The 27499-nt window shown below is 31.1% G+C and overlaps 1 protein-coding gene across 5 annotated transcripts; it reads left to right on the top strand.

Moving 5' to 3' along the window:
• The first annotated feature begins 1466 nt into the window (after window positions 1-1466).
• LOC146527196 (facilitated trehalose transporter Tret1-like) lies at window positions 1467-22304 on the top strand. Of its 5 annotated transcripts, XM_085206408.1 has the most exons (14): window positions 1467-1746; window positions 5582-5696; window positions 6275-6379; window positions 12621-12823; window positions 13802-13957; window positions 14769-14852; window positions 18391-18478; window positions 18573-18703; window positions 18874-19083; window positions 19416-19487; window positions 20201-20299; window positions 20722-20867; window positions 21320-21440; window positions 21599-22304. In XM_085206408.1, the coding sequence occupies exons 2-14, from the start codon at window positions 5582-5584 to the stop codon at window positions 21683-21685; spliced, it is 1617 nt and encodes a 538-aa protein (XP_085062534.1). In that variant the 5' UTR covers window positions 1467-1746; the 3' UTR covers window positions 21686-22304. The 5 variants fall into 5 exon arrangements, with proteins under 5 accessions (XP_085062534.1, XP_085062536.1, XP_085062538.1 ...); XM_085206410.1 differs by lacking the exons at window positions 1467-1746; window positions 5582-5696 and having other exon boundaries at window positions 6275-6383; XM_085206412.1 differs by lacking the exons at window positions 1467-1746; window positions 5582-5696; window positions 6275-6379 and adding an exon at window positions 6397-6731.
• The last annotated feature ends 5195 nt before the right edge of the window (window positions 22305-27499 follow it).

Raw genomic sequence — 27499 nt, 5'->3', positions numbered from 1 at the left:
TCATCTAATTTTTGTTAATGTATACAAATCTATATCGGCGCGCGCCATGTATGCATGAAGCAAACTCACTTTGGGTGACGTTTTCTTGAACAACAAACTTTGCAAGCCGTTGCTTAGCAACGCGTAGCGACGATTGTTATTAAGATGGCGGAATAAATTGCATGTTAAATTAATTATTTTAATATATTGGTATATATCGAAAATATTACAAATATGAGAAAAAAAAGTATCCTATGTTCATCCCGGGACCCTCAAGTATCTCTATATGAGTATTTTATCACAATTAAATTAGCGGTTTGGCCCTGATTGCGTAAAAGACAGACAGACAGACAAAGTTACTTTCGAATTTATAATATAGGTATGGATAGTTGAATGGAATCAATCGATGAATAGTTTATCAGGTTTATGGTTATTCTAAATCTATACTATAAAATATTAATATATTCAGCTAAAAAGTGCTTGAACATAGTAATATCTGAGAGCAATGGTGGTTGTATTTGAAAAATCTTTTTCTAAATAGAATATGCCTGCAGTCAAAGCTCGGTAGCTGCGGGATAGCTTCCTTTTTACTATTTTTAAGCTTCCTTACCTTTTAAACCAAAAGAGGAATGATCGCTTTGTTGTCCGTCCGTCTGTTAGTCTGTCTATCAAGAACTTTTACCTCAGGACCGCTTGGAGATAACTCAGATCTACGGTCCCTTGATTTCCTCAAAAAAGATATGGCAGTTTATATAGCAAAAAACGCGTACTTCGACACTATAAAGAGAATCAAAATACGGTACTTCTGGTTAACCTAGAATTATGGAATATGGGGATTAATGCCATGAGGAAGAAGAAGAATAACTACTTACCTCTTTCAATATATCTAAAGAGCAGTTATACAATTGATTCAATAGTGTTGCTACTGCTATTTAACATCCGGCCAAGCCTTATGAATGACAGTTAATGTATTTTTTTTCCATTTTTTAAAAATAATAGGTACATTTTTTTAATCAGTTGCACGCTGTATCCCTCACACAGCCGGCAGAGGGAACCTAGTGTTAAGACACTCCGTTCCCCAATTTCCGCTGAATTCTAGCGGCATTGCGTGTTGAGTGGCGAAACTCAACGCTGCGCTTTGCCTGGGCACCAGAACGAAGAAATGAAAATATACATTTTATTTCTTCGAAAAGGGATCGAATCCACAACCAGTAGTCACACTTTGCGCACTTGCGTCACGGCTGGCCTCATTTTTTTTAAAAAGGGATAATCGCTTATAACTTTACAAAAACTTTTAAAAAATTATAAATTTGTCCCAATTTCGATATTAATTTTTTTTGTAGGTAGTTGTTGTGATTTTACTGGTTAGGCAGTTAGTTAGATATGTATAACAGCAACGAGTTGACGGTACCCGTTTAAGCTAGCTAGCTAGGTATAGACAGTATGTATGTATAGAAAAGTATGAACGTACTTGTAACATTTTAAAATATTCTATGTAGGTAGTAGGTATCTACTTGTAGAAAAGTTTTGCTAAATTTATTATAATTTATATCTACATTGGAACAAATATAAAATTAAAGGACGTAGTTTATAAAAAAAAATAGTTTATCTCAAATAGAAAGTTAATATATAGCGCACTTATTGCAACAGTGTTAAAATACGCGTCGATTCCATAGTGAGAGGTCGTCTTGTGCCTTGGCTCGAGCACTGCCTCAGCCATTTGCAGATATCATTTTACATTTGAAATAATACATACTGTGCACAAATGTAAGTACAGTTTTATTTTATATATTATTATTATTACTTTATTATATAATATAATTCGTTAAATAACTCATAGTGAAATAATAAAATACATGCATACATATGTATACTTATTTTTTAACATTTATATAAAAATAATATATTATATAATTATTTTTATATTATTATTATTATTATTATTATTATTTTGCTCCAAAAATACTTATTTTATTTAAAAAGAAATATACACATTTTTTTTGCAAATGCAAACGCTAACGATGAAGTACCTCCACGGCAACGTCCATTGTAACTAGTCGCTTTTAAATGGTCGGTAAACAAGTTTCGATGCAAGTTGCTTATTTCTATTCTAAATTATATTTTATATTTTTATATATTAATTTCCAATATTACAAATAAGTTTCATTTTATTTTAAGTTTGTAGGAAATTCTTTTGCAAATAAATACAATGTAGGTACTAGGTAAAAAATTGTACATATCTTAAGTGGAACTTAAGGTAAAGACGATGTCGGAATATTACTTTGACGGCCATGACCTGAGCCTCCATCAGAGATTGTCTGTTTATTTAATATGTTAAAAACTTTCTATAAACTTTATTATGAGGACACAAGTTTAGCACAAAACATTATTTTATTTTATTTTCAAATATTAGTTAATCAGGCATTTATTTAGCAGCATCAATTGAATTATATAATATGTAACTTGAAATGATTTAATCATTTTAGTACCTATATTTAGTATTAGTTTAGTTATTTATTTATTTAGTTTACATATAATAAAGAAGCAAAAATGGCGCATCTATACATTAAGTAGGTAGGAACTGAGTACGTGTGATTGTGCTGTGCGTCTATCAAGACCATTTTCATTGTCAAGATTACGTGGAGAACCTATTGGATACTTCCCGTTGACCTAGAATTATGAAATATGGCAAGAAGAAAGAGTTTATACTATGAATAAAAGAAAATATCCAAAAACCTAAAATTTATAGGTAAATTTATATCACAGAAAAATATCTTTAGAAACTTCCATTTGTACTTAATTTCATACAAAACTTATTTGTGTTTACTCTCGCACACGTAAATAAACTTTTATAAGTTCTACTTCCCCAACGGGAAGGGGTCAAGTAGGTCAACACCTACAATCATAAAATTGGTATGGAACCCTCGATGGGTGAATCCGACTCGCATTTAACAGGTTTATTTATATTTTGGCAGCTATTGAGCTTAGTAATTAGTTCAGTACTTACTATATAATTAAAATTTATTTAAATTAAATAAGTGAGTTAGTTAGTTAGTTAATTTTTTACTTATATTTTTTTTTAAAAGAAAACAAACAGTGAATATAAATATAGGTGTTTTTATATTGTTAATTCTATTAAATAAATGAATCAACTAATTAAGTTGATATTGATTAACGGAGTATTAATTAGAACGCTCGTTTTATAGGGTATACCTAATTGGTAAACAACTTTGATTACTTTTAAAATGCTACGCTGAACCGCGAGGAGTTCGTGCCGAGACTTAAGCTCCTTCAAACTCATCACATAGGCCATATCTGCTTCTATCGTATAGCACAGAGAGTGATTTATCTAACTGTCTATCTATCAGTATATTTTACCTATACAGACATTCTAGAACGTTTTACCTGCCACTCCTATATTTATAATAAAACCTTTAAAAAATTTGAACTTCAATTAAAAATCGATGCTTAGGTAACATAATTAATCTGGTGACAGACCATTCATGTAATCTTTAAAAAATAAAGTTCAATAGTTAGTTATTATATTAGACTAGAAGCCCGTGCGGCTACGCCCGCTTGAAATATACAAATGTTTATTTAAGTGTATTTAAGAAAAAACCGACCAAGCGTATTTTGGAAATTGATTTGATTTTCATATTTGATTCTCTCAACTCAAAGCCACACATTGCCTTGTTACCAAAGTGGAGAAATTAAAATACTAAATCAAAACAAATTAAATTAGCGGGAACCTAGGGAACCTAGTGTTAAGACACTTCGTTCCCCATTTTCTGTCGAATTCTGCAGGCATTGCATGTTGAGTGGCAGAACTCAACGCCACGCTTTATTTACCCTGACACCAGAGCGAAGAAATGGAAATATAAACGTAAATAAATACTTCACTTCCTCGAGTGGGGATCGAACCCACAACCGTCGCGTTACAGTCACACCCTCTTTATGATTTAGTTATTTATTTTATTTGTAAGTGAAAAAGTAATAAACTTGAAAACACTAAGTTTTAATTGTATATAGTTGTGTAATTTAGTGATGTGAAATTCCGTTTTATTTACATTTGTTTTGCATGTTCTCACTAGAATGATCGTTCGGAGAGGCCGGATTAAATAATTTGAGAGTGATTGTTATATAACAGCCTACGTTTGCCATCATGATTCCGTAAGCTATGATTAAGAGGGTATTATGATAAAGCCCATCATTTATTTATCTTATATCACATTTTATCATTGAATTGGTATAAACCAGATGTCTTTGTAACATTTGTTTGCAGTTCTTATGTGCACGTAGATAAGCAGATATTTACATATTATTATTAAATAATTAATATTATTATTTATTGTACACCCAACTTAAAATATACAAAGTTACTTTATATTATACTAGCGGAAGCGCGCAGCTTCGCGTGCTTATTTGCACCCTTAGGGGAGTATTCTTATAGACCATGAAACACATGTTCGATGAAATATTTTTAAGAGTCTACATTTAAAATTTTATAAAAATCGGTGGTGATTTAAATATTTTACCATACAAACTTTCAACCCCTTTTTTGCACCCTTAGGGTATGAATTCTCGTAGACAGAGGGAACCTAGTGTTAAGAAACTCCGTTCCCCACTTTCCGCCGAATTTCGAAGCATGCGCGTTCAGTGGCGGAACTTAACGCCGCGCTCTTGCCTCGGTACCAGAGAGAAGACATTAAAATATGAATTCATTTTCACGACTGGGAATTGAACCTACAACTGTCGTGTTACAGTCACATGCTTATTCCCCTGCACCACGACGGCCCCTAAAAATATTATATTTTCTTAATTTTAAAACGAAGGAAACATTCCTGTTTAAGCAATTCTGAAATAGCAATTTAGAAAAGTTATTTTCTTATTTATGTAAAGGTTTAAATTGAAAAACTCATTTGAAGTTGATATTTAAGACTTTACTGAGTAGATTTAATTTCAAACCTATAGATTTCTACAAAAATCACAAGTAACTTAGTATCGTAATCAAATGCTTTACTAATTTAAACGACAATATTTAATTTCAACAAATGATTTCCGCGTTTAATTTTTACATATACCTATTCACGTATATAAATGGCCGTCGTGGCGCAGCGGCACAAGGATGTGATTGTAACGCGACGGTTGTGGGTTCGATCCCCACTAGAGGAAATAAATCACTTATTTACATTTATATGTAACTAGCGGCCCACCCGCGGCTTCGCCTGCGTGGACTACGTTATTATTAATTTCTGTCTCCATGAGTACCTACGTCCTATAAGTGAAGTTCATGCAATATCTGAGACTCCTAGCATTTGTAGTAACGAAGTTTTATACAAACTTTCAACCCCAAAAACAACCCCTTAGAAGACGAATATTGCAAATTCCCGTCTTAGCGAGCACCTACGTCCTATAAGTAACTCCTATGCAAAATTTGAGATTCCTAGCACATGCAGTTTCTGAGATTTCGTGATGAGTGAGTGACCTTTCGATTTTATATATATAGATAATATTAATTTTAATAAATTTCCTAAAGAAAAGAAACCTATTACAAAAAATATTCAATGAGAAATTAACAGCCATAATATTTCGTTGTTCGCAGATGTCGTCGCAAGAGAAGGATAATGTTGAATGTTATGAATATAGTTATAAAAAAAATTTCCGTACTGCCCTACCGCAGTTTCTGGCAGTAAGTGTGAAGAACCTTCTACTGTTAAGTAAGTATTACTTTTTTGATACAACGAAAACAATGAAGTCTCTGTTATAGTTTGTACACATATTTATATAGATAACTATAATTAATTTTTACTTTTTACTATGTTTTAAGTGGGGAAATTTGAATTTTTTTTTTATGTATTACGTAAACTAAATTATTGATTAAAATATGGATGTATAAATATTTTGCAAATTGTCGGTTTAGAGTGTAAAATTGCTAACACATGGTCTGTTAAGAAAATTCTCAGGAGAAACAAAAAAGTTTTTAAAAACCTATGAGTATATGTAAATTATTAGAAGATTTTTACAATTTTGAAAGATGATTTGTGTTCTCTACTCTAATAAAATCATGATCAATATTATATTTTTTTCGCATTTTGGTAAGGTATATATCAAAAAACAAAAGCGGATTTAGTAGGCCTATACTCTATAGTAAGTATATACTGTATACCGTCGAAAAAAAATTGAAAAAGTACAAAATAATTACGAAAACAAAAACGATTGTAAATGTATTCATGAAATATGTATGCAAAATGTTGAATTAAAAAAGCAAACTTATTTTAAATTTCTCTGTTATCAGGTTATGGAATGACTCTCGGTTTCACAACAATATTAATACCAGCTGTAAAAGAACCAATGGAGGGAGAAGTTCTACATTTAGGAAATGCGGAAATATCTTGGATAAGCAAGTACTTTTGAATTAGTTCGTTCACTCTTAACGACACAGTAGATACTTATATTAGGTACTGTACTGTACTGTACTGTTTGTATAAGAATATACAGGGTGGAATTGAACGCACCACTTTAAATGAAACCACAGTTTTAACTACTTTATAAAAGCCTAATATAATTAAAAAAAAAAAATAATTCCCAAAAATGAAAAAGTTATTTTTTCAAACAAAATAAATAATAAAATTATCGTTTTAAAATAAAACGTCATTTGTAAAGTATAGTATTATCACTCACACACTTACCTGTCGGCGCGGCAACGTCGCACACGCTTCATTCAAGAAATCGAGTCGCAGCGACTAGCGTAGGTATGTAGGCAACGGCGGCGAGCTGATGTTAAATTAACGCAACACTTAGGAATACACTTTACACACACTTTTATTGAATTATTCTTATTAGGTTTTTAATTTTACTTTTGTTGCACTACAAACTCATATTTTTATTTTCCCTTTTTAAACTAACACTCATTTTTAACATGTTTACAAAATTATTACAATTATCATTTTTCTCACTTTTTTTAACAATAAATATTACATTTTCTGTCCACATTACATTCAGCTCGACAATGACCCATATTATTACACTTGAAACATTTAATATTTCTTTTAATTGTAGCATTTCTTTTTACAATTAATGCAGATGATGATGATGATGACACAATTTCCCTTCGTAGTAGTATTATGGTTTGGAACTTCCAAGCATTCCAATTTTTTACTCCTTCCAGTTTTATTACTGTGCTGTTTCCATTCCATCGTGATTGTTTTTTTTGCTTGTTTTTCTTTTTTATTCCTTCCCGGCAACTTAACCTCCAACTTTCAATACCAACGTCGAAGCGTCGCGTGAAGTAACGCTGTTTTAAACTCGCCAGTATTTCTAATTTTCTACGATTGATGCAATCTTCTTTATTATTGTTACGACGTGGTCTGGGCCCATAACCCATTGTATTTATATGGTTTAGTAAATAGCATTCAGCTATAGTCCGACCCAACTACTATTGCGCAGAACCGATTCTATGGGAATCCCCGGTAATCGGTGCGGGGTGAGCGGGGTCGGAGTTGGGGTCTTTGTGCAGGTAACAAAATTATTTTTTAATATTGATTGATTGTTTAATATAACACTATAATTCATAATAAATGTAGATTATACTTTTTACGCATGATTTGATATTAAAATAATTAATAAAATGATCAATACTAAATAGTATACTACTAATAAATTTTAAAAAACAGTAATTATTTGTAAATACAAATAATTACTAAGTATAAATTTATTTCGTATTGAGTTTTCGTAGGTTCTCGTGTAACATTATAAAACTCGTTTAATATTTAATTTTTATACGATTTTCGATCAAAATAATTATACAAATATAAATAATAATGAAAATCTTAATAAAAAATTTAATAGTATATTCGATAAGTATTTTAGTTAATGGCAACTATTACAATGTTTTTAATTATCTGTTTAGAACAGAACTTAGCCGCGGAACGGCTAAATTCTGTTGTATTTATATTATTTTGTTCGACTTTATACGTTGAATAATTATTAAGTGTTTTAAATTATTTGGATGTTGTTTAATATTAGTTTTATCATTAATCAAATTTCTAAAATCGCGATGAATGTTTCGTGATCGTCATGATGTGATTACTGAGTATTTTTCTCAAATGTGAAACTATTGTCAGTATTTGAGTGTACTATCAAAACATACATTCTTTTAAGACATTTCAAACAAATGTTGAGTTTTTAATATTACTTATGATGTAAATATTAGTGGTAGTAAAAGGAGAATGCGACAACGACGATATAAAACTAATGTTAAATGTAAGTACCTATCTATCGTAGTTCAATATCATTTTGTGTGTTAAAAAATTTGAATATAATTTTGTGAGTGGTTCAATAACCATGCAGTATTTCTAAATAATTTCATAATAAAGGTGATACAATAAATTGACTTAAAGTAGGATTTTATTAAACAAATTTAATAAGAGCTTTGAACGTTATTTAGATTTATAATAAACTAGCGACCCTCTTGCGGCTTCGCCCGCTGTATGTTTGCAAAGCACTTAAGATAATGTGAAAATTAATTAAACCCTAATGCAACCCGCATTTTTGTAGTTTCAATAAGGATTTTCCAATTGTTTTAGACAGCAAGAATTTTTTAGTAGTAATTTTAAATCTGTGCTACTAATCTTTTCAAGTACTTATTAAAATATATTTAAATGACTATTTTTAGATAGTTAAATGACTATTTATAAACGGAAGAAATTATAAACAAAAACCTACCTACTAATAACTACTACAAAAAATGTGAAACCAAATATATCGCGCTTAAATAATACATTCAACTCCAATTATCCAATACATGCAAACGCATCTAACTAAATCTTCGTTGCTATAGAGACAGGCGGGTTTTTTTTTTCGAGCTTGTGGTTAATGCTGAAGGGGGTATTCTGTCCCTGATGAAAAGGAAGCACGACGTGGCTGCCTGTGAGGAAAATTAAATAGAATGCATGGGCCGGGAATCGAACCCGGGCCGCCCGCGTGGCATGCGAGCATTCTACCACTGAACTAGCGATGCGCGTAAGGCAGGCGGGCGCGGCGGACGCATGGCGAGTAACGATCCGTTTCGCAGCAAGGATTTTTTTGATATTGTAACAACTTCTAAAGTACTTATTAAAATGAAAAACAGTAAATGACAGTTTTGGTCTACATTAAATGGCCAACGTAACTAATATACTTATTTATACGCTGAGAGTAAGGGATAAGTGAAACTTGAGGAGATACAGCTGATGTGTCAACGGCGGGATGTGTCAACAATTAAATGCGTTTTTCTGTAAAACTATTCGCAATTTCGAAATATTGTAAAAAGCAAATTTTATCTTCGTTTAACGTAGAAAATTAATAAAGTATTTTAAAGGATAAGGATTAATACCATTATGGAAAAATATCCCTTACAATAAAAAATATATTGAAATTATTATTTTTAGACAGAATAAAAAAAAATAATTTTTAACAAAAACAAAAACCGACTTCCAACAACGAACTAAAAAGTGAAAAATAATTATATAAAGATTTTATAATTTTGAAGTCGGTGCCAAGTAAAACAAACAGGCTTAGTAATTAGATATTGTAGTAAAGGTATTGTAGCATTAGTTTGACACCGACTTCAAAATTATAAAATCTTTATATAATTATTTTTCACTTTTTAGTTCGTTGTTAGAAGTCGGTTTTTGTTTTTGTTAAAAATTAATTTATTTTACGATTTTTAGTGATGGGTAGATCTTAAAATGATGCTTCTTGAACGAGTGGTGATGGTGGTGGTAGTGGTTGTCAACGAGTGGTTGTGATTGTTCTATGTAAAATATCATTTAATTAGCTATTATTTTTGTGCAAAGTTACATTTTGGTATATTGACAAGAACAAACATAAAAAGTATTCGGGTGAATTCGGAATCTCCCTTTTTTGAAGTTGGTTGAAAATGAGAACATCCTCTTTTTTGAGATTGGTTGAAAAGAAACGCAACGATACCACCAAAAAAAACAAACTTTCTCAATTTTCTCCGGATTCCATAATCGTAACCTAACCAAACTTTCACCAAATTATCCTTGAAGTGTATCCTTTCAAATAAAAAAAGAATCATCAAAATCGGTTGGCGCGACATTGAGTTATTCGGCTATTAGTCGTACATGCATAATGCAAATTTAAGACTTATGTGATTTTCTCATGGATACCATTGTCAGACATGGACCAAAAAAAAATGGGACCATTCGGGAAGCTATACCTTTTAAATAAAAAAAAATTATCAAAATCGGTCCACCCAGTTAAAAGTTATGAGGTAACAAACATAAAAAAAAACAGTCGAATTGATAACCTCCTTTTCTTACAGAAGTCGGTTAAAAATGATCACTACACGTTATTCTTAAAAGACACGAATATGCTCTCGCGGACTTTTTTGTAGATCTTATTAAGAGGAACAATACTCCAGTACATTTTTTTCATGTAGTACTTAACATTAGAGCAGCGCATGCGCGAAAGTGTCTCAACGGGTAGGACTTTATACACATTTATCGTATTTATGTTAATTTACATAAGAATGTACTAATAATAAACTATATATAAACCTTCTACGAAAAACACTTGACTTAATGGTGAAGACCGCATCAAAATCCGTTGGGTGGTTTAGAAGAAGAAGAGTTAGAAACAACAGACAGACACGAAAAGCGATTTTGTTTTATAAGATATAGGATAGATAATTGCGTGAAAAAGAACGCGAGACATCATTCTTTCTCGTTCGGTTATGTTTTGATGAATGCAAAGTAGAAGTTTGGCAACGCTTAATAGTATTTTTGTAGTAGTATGTGTATGTGTGCGTCACACGAAATACAGGTATGGAGAAAAATCGTGAAATGAAAAAAAAATTCCACGTCCAAACTGTTGAGGCATCTTGATTAATTTCTTTAGCTTCGGGTTTGAAATATTTTACCCTATATGCAGTTTCAATAAAAGAAGCGCTGCCTCTTCCACCCTTACTTAGTATTATTATTATTTTTTAGTTTGCACATAACCTTATTCCACCCTTCTCTTTTTATTTTATATTTTAAGTCCTTTGCTGTTATCAAAGGTTGCCTGTAAGAGATTGCTTGAAGCAATAAGGCCGCCTTTGCATAGTTGTTTTTTTATTTCTTTTCTGTTCTATTTCTATTATTCTTTTTCTTTTATTTGTGTGCAATAAAGTATAAACTAAACTAACTAAACTAAATACTCATTATAGAGTAGGTACATCTTTTATAAGACATTTAAAACACAATGTGGTCAACCTTGACTGAGCATCCGTGTAAAACGGATTCATTATCGTTTCACAACTAGAGACAAGTGAACAGTTACTAGTTGCACTTCTGCAATGTGACAATCACTTCTCAGAAATAGCAAACTGCATGGCTAATATAATAGAAACAGCACAAACACGTTTATAGTATTCCAAATATTCATGTATTTTCTTACGCTTAACCTATGATATTAAGTAAAAAGAAATAAAAAAAGGTTATTATTGAAAAACATTGATATTACATTAATAATGTAGATATAACCTTTGTTGGTATAATATTTGGATTATCTCTTCTTTTTACTGATCGAGCTGAGTCGCTCTTAGTAGTAGGTAGTAAGAATAAGAACCTACAATTGCGATATGACCTGTGACGATTACGTGACTTACCTTCAATGTTAAAGTAAAACGATATTATGTCACAATTATATATACGTTTATGTTTTCTGATTGCACATTTATTTTATATACTTATTTATGTTTTATAAATATATGTATGTATGGATAAAACCTGATAATATAATATTATTTATTGGTTAATAATATATATTGTATAAATAATTGTCACTCTGTTCGTTCTTTCGTTCGTGTTGCTATAAAAACATTGTACTGGTGCTGATATAAATACAAACGGGCTGTTCGCGGCTTCGCCTGAGGATTTATGTTGTACTAAAGTATTAGAATGTTTGAAAGTCCTCCTGACGAAAATAATGCTTAATTCAACAGTGTGTTTAATGCGTTATCAAGATACTTTAGTACCTACCATTTGTTGATAATAGATAGCGTTACATGTGTCTATTTCTACTATCTCAAATATGAACTTCTTATAAACTTAAATACTTATATCTTTTGATAGAGTGAAGCGATTACAATGAAATAAAAACTAAAACCTTCGCTGAGTTACTTATAATTTTTATGTATAAAAGTTGCTTAAATGTGTTGTTTACTTTTTACATGATACGTGTTCACATAAAGAGACAAACAGACAAACCGACAAACAGACAAAAAAACCAAAAATGCTGGAAATGGATTCTGTTAGTTGTCCTTTAACACATTGGCTAATTTTTATAAAAATATTTTCAATGTACAGAAACGACTTTTCTACAGATTTATTATAAGTATAGATTATTCCACTCGTGTGACAGTGTTAGTAAATAAATCAATGTGAAAAGTACAAGTGGACTGGGATCTAATTGGACAATTATGTCAAAAATTAAAAAAATCATGTCGACATATAATTGAGCAAAAGTAATTAAAAATAAATTAGGTGTGGTAATTTTTTTTTTATAATCCTGTCTTAAATGGTGAATCTAAAAATTTATGTACGGCTATTTATTTTTAGGACTAGTATTTTTTTAATATAATATTTTTGAAACAGGTTCTATCAACTTAATTGTGGTACCACTGGGTTGTGCCTTGTCCGGCGTGGTCACATCACAGATGGGTCGAAGGCGCGCGATGCAGATAGTGAACTTGCCCTTTTTCATAGCATGGTTGATCTTTCATTTTTCAACTCACACTGCTCACCTTTATGGCGCTCTTGTCCTCACTGGATTGGCAGGAGGATTGCTTGAAGCACCAGTAAGTAAGTTCTCCATTTTCTTATGAAACAAAATGTCTTATAAATGTTATCTAATTTTGAAAAAAAAAACAATACATATTTAATATTATTATTATTTAAAATTTCTTTGAAATAATAGCAGGAAGATAAACCTGCAATGAAGATTTCATTATTTACTTCAAAAACGTCACTAGATATATGTATTGTTATTAATTTCAGGTACAAATTTTAAGTTGATAAATTTCTACATTATATAATTAGATGAAAGAAAAAAATGTTATTTTTTTTTATTTGAAAACCTTATGGGAGTGTTGCCTTAGCATTTGTGATGCCTTTCCATTTCAGTGTTGGCCTTTTTCGTAACTTCTCAATTTAAACACGACACTTGTTAGATTACACTTCTTGCTCGACTGGTTCTGGTTTCCTTTATTTAAATTTCAAGCGGACTGTTTCAAAATCTGGTATCGTTTCCCATGCATACACATAAAATACGCGGATTTTTTTCCTCTAGAAATTTCGATAATTATTGGTTAAAAATCTTATTTAGATTTTAGACATATTTACAAAAACTGGAGTAAAGTAATTATTTATTAATTAATAAAAAATTGAACGTGAAAGTGCAAAGCGCTTCTCTATATATATAACAGCTTCTCGCTGTGTCAATCCATAACGGGGTAGACAGAGGGAACCTAGTGTTAAAACACTGCATATTCCACTTTGCGCCGATTTTTTTCGAGGTGGAACTCGTCGTGTTACTGTACCACGACGGTCTCAATATATTGTTCTTAAACATTGACACTGATAAGACACTCGACAGACGTTTCTTCCGTTTCCCATTTTCTACCGGATTCTGAACGCATTACGTGTTGAATTGCTGAGCTCAACGCCGCGTTTTGTCTCGACACCAGAACGAAGAAATTAAATATTAGATAAATTTTCATTTCCTAAAGTAGGAATCGAACTGCGACCCCACAACTTATATTAATATATTTTTAAAGGTTCTTACATACGTAGCTGAGATCACACAGCCTCACCTTCGTGGAGCACTAACGGCTACCAGCTCAATGTGTATTATCATAGGCGTGTTCACGCAATTTCTCTTCGGCTTACTGATGTACTGGCGGACTGTAGCCCTCGTTAATATCATATTTACGGTAAGGTCAATGAAAAATGTTACTGTATTTATAATAAATGTTTATAAGTTATCTATTTATTTAAAAGTTTTTTTTTATTTTTTCTTAAATGCCCATGATGTTTCTGGGATAGCATGTTACTCGAGGCACTTGTTCATATTTGTTTTTAAATTATTTGTCTATTTTTTATTAATTTAATTTCACGTTGTATCCCACACGCAGAGGGAGCAAGAGTGAACCTGGGAACCTAGTAATAAGACTCCTTTCCCATTTACACTTCCGACTTCCGCTGCCCACTTTCCACCGAATTCTTGAGGCATAGCATGTTCGGTGGTAGAACTCTACGCCGTGCCTTGCCTTGTTACTAGAGCGAGGAAATTTCATTCCGCCGAGTGGGAATCGAACCAACAACCTTCGCGTGTCACACCCCTGTGCCATCGGGCCATGATGGTCTTAAGTGTTATTTATAGAAGATATTATAGATATTATATGAAAGACAAATATCTATTACAATAGGTGCTGTATGAATATAATCTGTAGTTCACAGTGCCTTGACGCTATGATCACTTTCATAGCTGAAAAGGGCTGAAAAAAAAGAAAACTTAACGATTAAAAAAAAGAAAAAAGAGTACTCCATAGAATTTTTCTTTGTACAAGCAAAAATAAAACTTAGAGCACTCTTTACCTAATACCCACTTCCTTGTCTATCTGTGCATACATTAAGTAAGCTAAGTAACAATATACCTTATTTATTTGTATTTTATAGAAATATTCAGTTAAAAACTTGTTTTTGAAAAATTTACATAATCTAAATTAGAGTAACAATTTTCAGGTATTTGCAGTGGTTGCACTTTTTTTCGTTCCGGAGTCACCTCATTGGCTTGTATCTAGGATACGACACGATGAAGCAAGGCAGGTAATAATAATTGAATGAAATGGATTAGGTAAAGAACTAAATAAATAAAAAGTGTCATTGAATTTTTTGTAGTATTTTTATACTATTAAACAAGTCACTGGCGCGACAGATTTTAACGCCGTTTTTCGTTGATGTCGTATAATCGTATTGCACCCAATGGTTATAGGTTCGTTGAAATAGCTCGAAAGGAGGGTCTCTCCAGGTCTCTCCAAAGAGATCCCTGGCTTATGTTTACAAAAGCAATTAATGTATATGACTAACTCTATCATTGTATTCCTGCATTTCTCAATCATTGGAATAGATATATTCCAATGAATGAGAAATGCAGGAATTTAAAAGAATGTTAAACAATGCTCCAACTGGAATGACCCTGATGACGCGAGTTTGACAATATTATTAGACTGGGATCCGGCCGTTGAATCCTGCATAAACGAGTTTTCTTAATTAAACCTATATTAATGAATAATACATGATTAGTAGAACAGATTACACCTGGGTTGCCTGGAAGAATCCTGCCGCAATCACCTTTAATTTCATTTTTTCGTAACTCGTTTTTGGAGATAATTGCACCAATACGTTTTTTATATGAATCGCACATCATTTGAAAGATAATCGCATAAGGAATTGGAAAATTAAGGGTTGCCAGCTCTCAGTCTGCCGCAAGTCTAGGGTTGCCTGGTTTAAAGATGTCACTAAATGTTAATAATTTGCACTCATGTGTTTTTTTAATGAATTATATATCAAATTAAAGCTTATTTTTTTCTGAACACTATAAAACAGGGTTGCCTGGAAAATTCCTGCCGCAAACTGGGGTTGCCAGCGTTTGAAATATTTTATTCCGGTTCCGTTTGACTATGAGAATAGACGATGAAATGCGCGGTCTGCCCCATGTTTTAAAGTAAAATATTATATAATAGAAGGTCAATCTTAAAATCAATGTTTATTCTAATTGTTCACCTGTTAAATGATGATTTTAATCATATTAAGTACACGTAGAAAACTATTTAAAGATAGAAATCATCCTTATTTTTCAAGTAAAATAATGAATGTATAATATTGAGCCTTTGCAAAATCTATTTTCTAAATACTAATATTTATTTAAATTACCATTTTGAAACAACTAAATTATCTAATTAAATAAATGTTTACAAATATCGATCTACTATAAGCTATTAATATACATACATATACATCATGTTTCCTTAATATAATGAAGGGTGACCATTATTGCGGATATTTTTTAAATTAATTATATTGAAAAATATATTTCAATGAACTCTCTGTCTCTCTCTCTCTCTCTTCATCCTCTACTTGTTTGATTTGACAACGCTTGCCGCAACTTTTTTTTTCTCACGCAACTTTTAATAATTTGCATAGGAAAAAAATATATATATATAATAGAATTATAATAAACAAAACTAAGTTAGCAAAGATTAATTCCAAGAAAATTCGGCAGTAATGCCGACTAATAAACGCTATTTACGATTTATGACCAGGAGTCGGCAAATATCAATTAGTTAGTTCGCTATTTTTTACTATAGATAAACATTTTGCAGCGCGAAACAAAGCAAACCACATGCAATAAAATTATTTTCGAAGATGTATTGTTTCTAAATGCAATAAAAGTGCAGATGGCCAAATGAGATGTTTTGAGCACATTGCTTGCGTTTTAAGTTAACTTTGATTTTAAAAAGTGGCTTTTGAAAATAAAGATGTGTTTTTTATGTTGTTTTTTTTTAATTCAATGATGAATCACCGAAAAGTGTAAAGTTATGTTATTGTGTCGCCAAAAATGAATTCCAAATACAGTGACATTTCTTCAAATAAAATTCTAAAAGTACCAATTGCATATAAATAAAACTACTAATTGCAGATAAACTTTTTTTACTCAGAAATTATATATTATTTTTATAAATCAAAAGCGTTTATTTACATATAATTACATCTTGATTAACTTTCACTCTCTCTAGTCTTCATCTTGCTGTTCTTCATTTCTCTGTTCATCATATTCATCATTATCATCCATTTCTTCTTCATCGTCTAAAGTTATATCTATGTCATCGAAATTTTCATTTGACGTATCAGATTCATCGGCGACTTCTTTATCTTCAAAAAAAAAGTTGCGGCAAGCGTTGTCAAATCAAACAAGTAGAGGATGAAGAGAGAGAGAGAGAGACAGAGAGTTCATTGAAATATATTTTTCAATATAATTAATTTAAAAAATATCCGCAATAATGGTCACCCTTCATTATATTAAGGAAACATGATGTATATGTATGTATATTAATAGCTTATAGTAGATCGATATTTGTAAACATTTATTTAATTAGATAATTTAGTTGTTTCAAAATGGTAATTTAAATAAATATTAGTATTTAGAAAATAGATTTTGCAAAGGCTCAATATTATACATTCATTATTTTACTTGAAAAATAAGGATGATTTCTATCTTTAAATAGTTTTCTACGTGTACTTAATATGATTAAAATCATCATTTAACAGGTGAACAATTAGAATAAACATTGATTTTAAGATTGACCTTCTATTATATAATATTTTACTTTAAAACATGGGGCAGACCGCGCATTTCATCGTCTATTCTCATAGTCAAACGGAACCGGAATAAAATATTTCAAACGCTGGCAACCCCAGTTTGCGGCAGGAATTTTCCAGGCAACCCTGTTTTATAGTGTTCAGAAAAAAATAAGCTTTAATTTGATATATAATTCATTAAAAAAACACATGAGTGCAAATTATTAACATTTAGTGACATCTTTAAACCAGGCAACCCTAGACTTGCGGCAGACTGAGAGCTGGCAACCCTTAATTTTCCAATTCCTTATGCGATTATCTTTCAAATGATGTGCGATTCATATAAAAAACGTATTGGTGCAATTATCTCCAAAAACGAGTTACGAAAAAATGAAATTAAAGGTGATTGCGGCAGGATTCTTCCAGGCAACCCAGGTGTAATCTGTTCTACTAATCATGTATTATTCATTAATATAGGTTTAATTAAGAAAACTCGTTTATGCAGGATTCAACGGCCGGATCCCAGGGTATATCTAAAATATATTTTTAAACAATTTTTCACAGGCTGTTGATATTATTTTTTTAATCAATTTCAATCTAATTCATCATCATCATCATCATCAGCTTCACACTGTATCCCGCATACAGCAGGGTAGGCAGAGGAAACCTAGTGTTAAGACACTCCGTTCCCTACTTTCTGCCGAATTCTGGAGGTATCTAATTGATTAGGTATTGAAATAGTCAGAACGCGTGGTCATTTATGTGGGAAAATAATGAGTAAAATAAATGTATCTATATACATTAAAATAGTTAATTAGTTATTTTTTTTGGAGTAGTACTTAGTATCTATATATAATAGGATACAGGTACACTTTGCGGTGTACAATTAATACAAAATTCTAAAATATTAATAGTTTATACTATGTATTCTTTTTTTTATTATTTTTAAATTTAATTGAGTTTGAAATTTTTTTATTAAACATATTATTTGTTGGTGGACCTTTAGAGTCTGCAGTGGCTTCGAGGTTGGACTAGTCCTCAAGCAGTTGAAAACGAATTAAGAGACATACAAGCTTTGTACAAAATAAAAAAAGGTATTGAAAGATTTGTATTTTTTTTTCTACACTCATTTATGTTATTTAATTAGCAGTAGAAACTATTATAGTTAAACTATTTTAATTCCAACAGAATCGGATGAACGGGACGAGACTATTTCAGAAAAACTATCAGTATATCTTGACAGGAGTTTTCTAATACCTTATTTTTTAGTTTCCTACAGTTTTTTTGTTGGTCACTTTAGTGGAATGACTACATTGCAGGTCAGTACGTGTTGTTTATAGATATCGTACCGGGAATCGAACCCGCAAGCTTTCGCGCTTACAGTCACGCCTGGGGCCCTAGCGCCAGTCAAAGTTTATTTTTTGTAAATTCTAAACAAGATTCGCCATAACTTAGCAAATCAATTAATAATGCAGTTTTTTTTTTTCAGACGTACGCAGTTTCTATATTCCAGATGCTGCAAGCGCCAATAGATAAATACTACGCTACGCTTATTCTAGGAATTTTACAAATAATTGGCTCTGGAACTTGCGTACTTCTGGTCCATTACACCGGGAAGAGGCCGTTAACTTTCTTTTCAACGGCGGCCGCAGGAATATGTTGCCTTTTAGTCGCCGGATACGAGGGTTATATTAAAACTGTAAGGGTTATATTAAAAAAAAAGTAAATAATACCATCTTATTCCCACACCTAGGGACGATAAATGTGTTTTAGAAAACACTAAAAAACACTGCAATACAATAAATTGTACGTCGTTGGAAATCGTCTTGGAAGCTACGGCGGTTTCCAAGAGGAGCGGGTTTAAATCACTCTACGGTTAAATTTATAAATGTTTTCTAAATAAAAAAATATTATATATTATAATAAAAAAATATGCCATGCCTTCATGCATGCTATGCCATGCCAAATATGGCATTTCATATGCCATAAATATTTAAACATTACAAAATTGTAATATTATTATTTTTTTAGCACCTCTTATCGGACAATGAATTATCTTCAAGCTATAAAAACGAGACTGTTGGGGCTAACGGTGCCGAATTGGTAATGTTGGCTTTCTTACATTTTTAATATAATCTATATATATAAAAGGACTTGTCCTCACTGACTGAGGTAAGACGCGCGCACAGCCGTAACCGCTGTTGGTACAAACGTGGAATTTGGACAAATGTTTACTTTCGTAATCTGGACATCCACTAAGAAGGGATTTTGAAAAGTTTTAACTCTAAAGGGGTGAAATGGGAGTTGAAAGTTTGTATGGAAAAAAAATTAAATCGGCACCGATTCTTATAAAATTTTAAATTTAGATTTTTAAAAGTATTTAATTGAATACGTGTTTCATAGTTTTCTAGAATTCTTCCCCTAAGGGTGCAAACAAATAAGGGGTTGAAAGTTTGTATGGACAAATTCTTAAATCGCCACCTATTTTTATAAAATTTGAAATTTAGACTCTTAAAAATATTTCATCGAATACATGTTTCATGGGTTATTAGAATTCACCTCTAAATACGCAAGCGAAGCTGCGCGCGTCCGCTAGTCTTTTCATATTTTGTTTTGAGAAACCATTCGTGACGCATATGTACAAAGTGACTGTAAACACGCCAGGTTGTGGTTTCGATTCCTACCCGAAGAATTTAAATACTAAATATCTTCATATCTTCGCTCTGGTGTCGAGGCTTATTTTTAAGTCAAAGATTATTAATATTGTTATAATTTATGAATATACTCTTAAATAAAAATACATTTATCCCTTTCAGAATAACCCTTATGCTTGGATTCCAACTGCCTTGCTAATGTCGTTAGCTCTCGTCACTCACACTGGAATCAGACTCCTGCCTTGGATCTTAATTGGAGAAGTAAGTAATTTTTGTTTGGCTTATAATGTTATTATTTTATTTTATTGCCATTGTTATTTTATTGTTTAATAAAACTTATCGAAGTTTCATCAGACCTTCAAAGTTAGTTTATTTTCTTTGTACAGATTTGTTGTTTTGTTTTATTATATGTGGTACGACTAAAGGCGAAATAACAAAAAATACTAAAATTGTATTTTATTTTATACATACATTACATACACGGTCTCTACATATCTTTTTCGCCTCGTCCACTGTCATCAACCTTCCTCATGCTTTTTATGTGATCTTCCAGTATCTTTGATACTGTGTTTTCGAAGATCAACCGAGGTCTATTTTATTTTAGTCCTTTAATTGATTACGCTTTATTAGATTTGTATATTGAAAATAGATATTGGTAACATATTTGTACCTTTTTCTCTTAGGTATTTAGTGCAAAAACAAGAGCTGGAGCAGCCGGACTCGCCAGCGCCATTGGATATATATTCGGGTTTCTAACAAATAAAATGTATATCAATATGGTTGATACTCTTTCTATCTGGGGCACGTATGGCTTCTATGGAATTGTATGGTAGGTATAGTATTCTTTTAGTTCATTTTACAAATAAAAGAGCAATTACTGTTTGATTAGGTACGATGAGAGTACCTACTTATTTTATAATTTGGTTTATTTATTAGAAATATAGTATGTAAATTGTATAATACTTATTGGGTAAAAAATAACAATTTCTTTTTTTAAAAATTTGCGCACTAAAATTACAGTGGCTTAAAAATTTAATCTACGACGTCTTGTTAATATTTTATTTCTGTATGATTTAAATTTCTAGATATATCTAATAGTCGAAAATCTGTATAATCAGTATTTTAAGAAAATGATATTGTACGCGCGGTACGTGTAGGAGTCGTATTTTGCTCATGAGATCGTAGTTTTGTAGCCTCTTAAATTCCCAAGCTCCTCTTACTGCAACGCAATGAGCGTTACTTATAGCGTTAATATTAACAATTTATCGTAACTGTTTACAGTTTGACTGGATGCATAGTATTGTACTTCATTTTGCCAGAAACTGAAGGGAAAAGGCTGAAAGACATTGAAAATCATTTTGCCGGCATTAAAAGTTTAACTAACGAAGTATACAGGTCCAAAGTAAGTATTGTGTTATTGAGATTCGAAACAATCAATAAGCGTAGGCGTTTATCACAAATACCTACTGATTGATTTCTTAGCTAATCAGAAAAATAATATTAGATTTTATTTTTGTATAGGTAGATTATTATATTCTATTATTAACTTGGATTTTTCAGAAGAAACAGACATTAGAGCTATCAAAAGTTCGAAATCTACACGGAACAGATAATCCATCGTTTGAAAGGGATAATACAATTACATAATGAAAACAATGTTTGAGTCTTATTTTATTGTAAATAACCGACGTGATTCAATAAAACGACCATTTTTATAACTAAACAATATAGTAAGATATTCAATTGATGCTAAATAAATTTATCGTGTCAATTAAAATTGTTGTTGCACAAGAACTTTAAAAAAATAAATAAATATATATTATAAGTATTAGGGTAATACAAATTAAATTATAATTATCTTGCCTAATTTAGAAATAACAGCAGCTGTTTTAAATTTTACCTGTGATTGTAAGCATAAATATAGATATAAGCCGTGCCCACTTCAGAATAGTCTTGTGCCCACTAATTCCGAAAAATTAATTAAGTTTTTCGGAATTATAAATTTTTATGACAAAGTTTAATATAAGAATACAATACTTCGTAATGTTCCAATAATTAACATTATTATATATTTTAACATAATTATAGAATTAAGATTGCATGTAAAAATTCTAGATAGTATAAAATGCATAAAGGTGTAATAATAAGCAAGTATAATAAAGAACGAAGAATCATATAATAGATAATATCGCGGACCGTTTCGTCATTAATGTAGTTGATAGTGCCTCAGAATCCTCCGAATTCTAATAAATAATTGAAGAACAGATATATTTAGTTTTATTAACCTCATAGTAAAGTACCTTTTAGTAAAACGTGTGCATAAATAAAATAGAAATAAAAAAATAGGTAAAAGTTTGAGAAACAAAATGTTTTGTTTACATTTTGTCTCATGCCATAATGGAGTATAATGTTATATGCACCTTGTTTGTTTTATTTAAAATATTACATATTTAATATCATAAAAAGGCATCGGAATCGAAAATTGTGAGTAAGAATTGGTTGAAACAGCTAATTGGACTACCTAAGTTTTGTTTTGGAGAAATTCATATGCCTGTTTTACTTCAATACTTATCAAGGAACATATACTTATGCATCTATTTCAAAGATGATCTTGAAAGACAATTTTTTAATAAAAAATACCGTTGAAACCTATTGCCTAGTTTACAAAAATTGTGTGTACCTACGTCGCGTCGTTGGGAAGGAACTCTGATCATATAGACATTATGTATACTAGGTGCAAAAAATATATATTACTCCCTAGCCTAATTCGTTAAGTTAAAAGTATTGAGAAGTGCAGTAGAACGTAGAACGTAGTAAATCAAAATCAGCTTCACGCTGTATCCCGCACACAGCAGGATAGGCAGAAGGAACCTAACATAATCTTAAGACTCTTCCGTTCTCCACTTTCCGCCGAATTCTGCAATGCGTGTTGAGTGACGGAATTCAACACCGCGCTTTGTCTCGACACCAAAGCAATTATCAGTCCTGTTACGTGAAAATATAAGAAAAAACAAAAACTTATAGTAATAATAAAATAATAATAATAATAAGAACAAAAAAAAGAAAGCAAAAACCCTCACGTCTAAATTAATTTAATCTGTAGTATAGAATTACAGATAAATATTTTTATACAATGATATAATAATATTTTTATAAAAATACGTGGTGGTAGTAGAAAAAAAATATTGTAAATATATCAGTTATACGTAAGTGCAGTTGACATGCAGAATTTAAACAAAACGAAAGAACTTTTAAAGTCGTTTAGGACGTGTGCCTGTTATTTTTTGTGCAGTTTTGTTTTGGAATAGTGTTTTGTGGCAATTTGGAACTCTTCAAACTTCGAATATAGACTCGACTCGATGCCTGGTGAGTGGTGCCGTCAAAAGTTATAACATGAATATTATTATCTTTCGTCCAACACCAAAGCACTGCCTCGTCTGATAAGTGCAACCTGCCTCTGCAGGGTCTTTAATGCCGAGAGGGCTTAAAAAGTCTTAAAGTTGTTCTGTTTAACAACTTTAAAACTTTGACCCTCTCGGCATCTCGCCAAAGAAGATGTTGTTATAAGTGAAGAAGATTTGTTCAACTCTTACTAGAATTTCTTTATCCTCAGAGATAAGTGTATCTCTTTAAGTTGTAGTAAAAGGAGAAATGCTCAAAAAATTAATAAATATTACTTTTTCATAGAGAATAACATTAGTCGGCGGGTATCGTAACTTAATATTTCATAACTTATAGAAAATTCACTTAATAAGCTTCTCAATTTATTTAATTAATTAAATTTTGACAAAAAAAAAGTCTAAAAATCTACTTTCTAAATAGAATATTTAATACGATTGAAATACTTGCTAAGTAATACAATTATTATAAATGTAATATAATTTATATAATTCAACACTGATATAAATTTAGGTAAATTAAAATTTTTATATTTACGAACAATTACTTACTTATAATATTAATTTACGTACATTACACAAATTCATTACATGTCTCCTTTTCAGTTTGAACCTTAGGTAAAGGTATCGGTTGAGAATTTTTCTAAGGGCTAAGCCCTTATTTCTTTCTTTGACCATTTGCGTATATTCCATAGAATATTCCATCCTACCGTATAATATTGTAGGTTTTCTAGGTGATTCATGATTGTCTACTTAATGACAGTGACTTCCTTTCGCTCCTCTTTAATAGAAATACTTATAGCCCATTTTTAAAAGCTTTTGTTTAATATATACAGGTGTCCCAGGAGTCAACGATAAAACGAAACCAGATGATAGACCAAGTCGTGACAGTTATGAGAAAAATATAAAAAAAAATCTTTGTCATGTATTTTTCATATTATATTGATTTTAATAAATATCGAAAAAACGACATGTGACAACGACACACACACACGAAACGACTGTGATTATTTTTCAAGTCCCTGGACTACAAATATTACTCATTTTTAATTCTTTTTTTAATGTAATCATGAGTAACCCTTCTGTGAATTACAGTTTAAGATTGAAACATACCTGCATCAGTTTTCAATAAAATGTGATGTTTTTGCCAAACATTAAATTCAAAATATTTACTACACTCAACTTTAACCATCAAAATAATAATCAATATAATATGAAAAATACATGACAAAGATTTTTTTTAATATTTTTCTCATAACTATCATGACTTGGTCTATCACCTGGTTTCGTTTTATCGTTGACTCCTGGGACACCCTGTATACCACTCATCATATATAGATACGATGTTATAACATTTCAATATTTAATATGTAGTACATGGCAAAGCTGTGTAAGAACATGTTGTTTTAAACAACATTGCAATCTTTTGCAATATTATTTAATATTAGCGGGCCCGTGCGGCTACGCCTGCTTGTTTATTTAAGTACATCATAAGTTTTGATTATGCGGTTAATTTCATACAAAATGAAAGAAAAGCGAAACATAAATGCTGATATCTTTTGACTGCGTCGTATTAGAAGCTTAATTTCTATGTTCCAAAGAATATCTAATATTAATTTCAGATTACAAAAAAAGTGATTCTATAAGTGTTCCATTTCTTTCCTTTTGAGGTACATAACTCCAAAGCTGGATTAATTATTTTATTTTGGTTATGCATTAAATATATCATAATTTAAGTGATTTTGCAATTGATTTAATTTTCGTATTTAATAGAAAAATGCTTATAAAAAGTTTATGTCCAGGTAAATCGTAACTCGCGCGCACACTGTAAACGTAATTTTTCCGTCATAAATTCCGATTCTGCAAAAATTCCGGGTTAAAACATAAATTCTATATTCCTCTACAAATCTCTAGCCATGATTGAGAAATTTCAAGCATTAAGCTAAGTACGTGGCTACTTTAAAAGTTGTCAACTTACATTGAGAATCCTAAATTTTGAAATCTCGAGTTTTTTTTATCATCATACAAATAATACTTTACAAGCAATATCAAACACGAAATATTGAAAAGTAAACACTCCGTTCCCCACTTTTGGAAGAAATGCGCGTTGAGTAGCGGAACTCAACGCCATGCTATGCCTCGATACCAGAGCAAAGAAAACAAAAATATAAATGTAAATAATTTAATAAATTATAAAAAATATAGAAATAAATAAACTAATAACATACTTATTTAAAAGACTATTTACTTTATAAATTTATTTAAGCAATTAGGTAATAATTAAATTAATTTATGACACAGCAATTTACATATAACATTCCATTACATACACAAATTTATGCTTAATATATTTTTCAGCGTTAAATTTGTTTTCAATCTATTTCATAATACAAAAATAGTACCGGACGTTTCATATTTCGTCCACTTCGTGTAAATTTAATAATTGGTTCATCACTCGGTATTTATACACTAGGTATATTTTTTATAATTATTGTCAATATCTGTTTTTTTACTCTTTTGACATTGAATACAAAGGTTTTGGCCCATAGACCTATGTTAAAATTAAATAAAATGAAATCATATTCACGCTGTATCCCGCACATAGTAGGGTAGGCAGAGAGAACCTAATGTTAAGACACTTCGTTCCCCACTTTCTGCCGTATTCTGGAGGTATTGCGTGTCGAGTGGGAGAACTCAACGCCGCGCTTGGCCTCGACACCTGAGCGAAGAAATGGGAATACATATAAACGTAAATAAATATTTCACTTCCTCGAGTGGGGATCGAACCCACAACCGTCGCGTTACAGTCACCTTGGACCGCTGCGTCACATCGGTCTTAATTCGTTTCGTTCTATTCATATTTGCCCAAAAATATCGCTCGCCTACTAGATGTCGTGAAGCTTTTATACCTGCATGATTTGAATTATTCAAAATAACAAAAATATTTTTTCTAAATTTTTTTGGTAAGTATGGTCTCATATGACTCGAAGAACTCTCACAATAAATCATCTCCTCAGAACCTGGTAAACATAGCTTTCTAAGCTTTACATTATTGGTTGCTGTCTTTATTAATTCTAATAACTCCTTATCATGTTGTTGTTCTGAAGCGATTTCGGAGTAATCTTTTATGGTTGGTTAATTTTAAATTTTTTAAAAATATTTTATTGTTGCAATTATAATATTTTTACACTTTTTAATATTATTTAATAGTAACAATTCAACAGCAATATTTACAAAATTAAGTGTTAAATAGTAATAATATCGCGATAACAGTGACAAATCAGTTTGTTTATTGGTTAACATCCGCCATTTTGTACTGTCGTTTGTTTAGTGACTGGCTCTCTTTCCTAGTGATGCTATTTATTTCTTCTGCAAACATATATTGTGACTTTGCATGTGGTGTACAATGTTTTTGCTAGAAACGTTGTGTTAAACACAAATGGGGTTTAAATTGATCTCGTGCTAGTTGCCAAATTGACATTGGTTTGACTCTACATATTGCCGGATGTGTCCTACAATCATTTACGGCTATTTAACGTGCCTCCTCGAGTGGTATACTTGTTGCGAGACCTATGCTGCCGAGAATATGAGTGACTTGTACATAGAGTTAGGGAGAACTTGTACATAGAGTAAGGAAGAATTAGAAACTTGGCACTGAAGCACAAGTTGTGGGTTAGATCCCCGGTTTGGAGAGCCGCACTATCGTAAATATTTGACAGTGCACCTCACACGGAAACTTTTACATAAAAAAAACCGTGTGAGATGTAAATTTTATAATTGTTTATTACATAATGGAGAGTAAAGGTAAGGAGCACCATCTCATATGAGCATTCAGCTGAAAAGATGTCCCTCCGATTTATTTTTGCGTTTATACAAATACATATAAAATAAATAATACAAATACTTTAGAATAACGTTTTAATAAAAATAACTTTTAATTACAGCATCAATAGAGAAAATAAAGATTATATTCACATCTACGATACGTAATCTCTACCTTTTTAAGCTCTGTATCTTAAAAAAAAAATTACAACTGACACTTGACAAACCAAGCATTGCATGC

Source organism: Heliconius melpomene, chromosome 21, assembly GCF_056956725.1.
Source record: "Heliconius melpomene rosina isolate 202511_hmr_F chromosome 21, ASM5695672v1, whole genome shotgun sequence".
Taxonomy (NCBI): Eukaryota; Metazoa; Arthropoda; class Insecta; order Lepidoptera; family Nymphalidae; genus Heliconius; species Heliconius melpomene.
The sequence above is the reverse complement of the archived record's forward strand: the minus strand, read 5'-3'. Positions and strand labels throughout refer to the sequence as shown.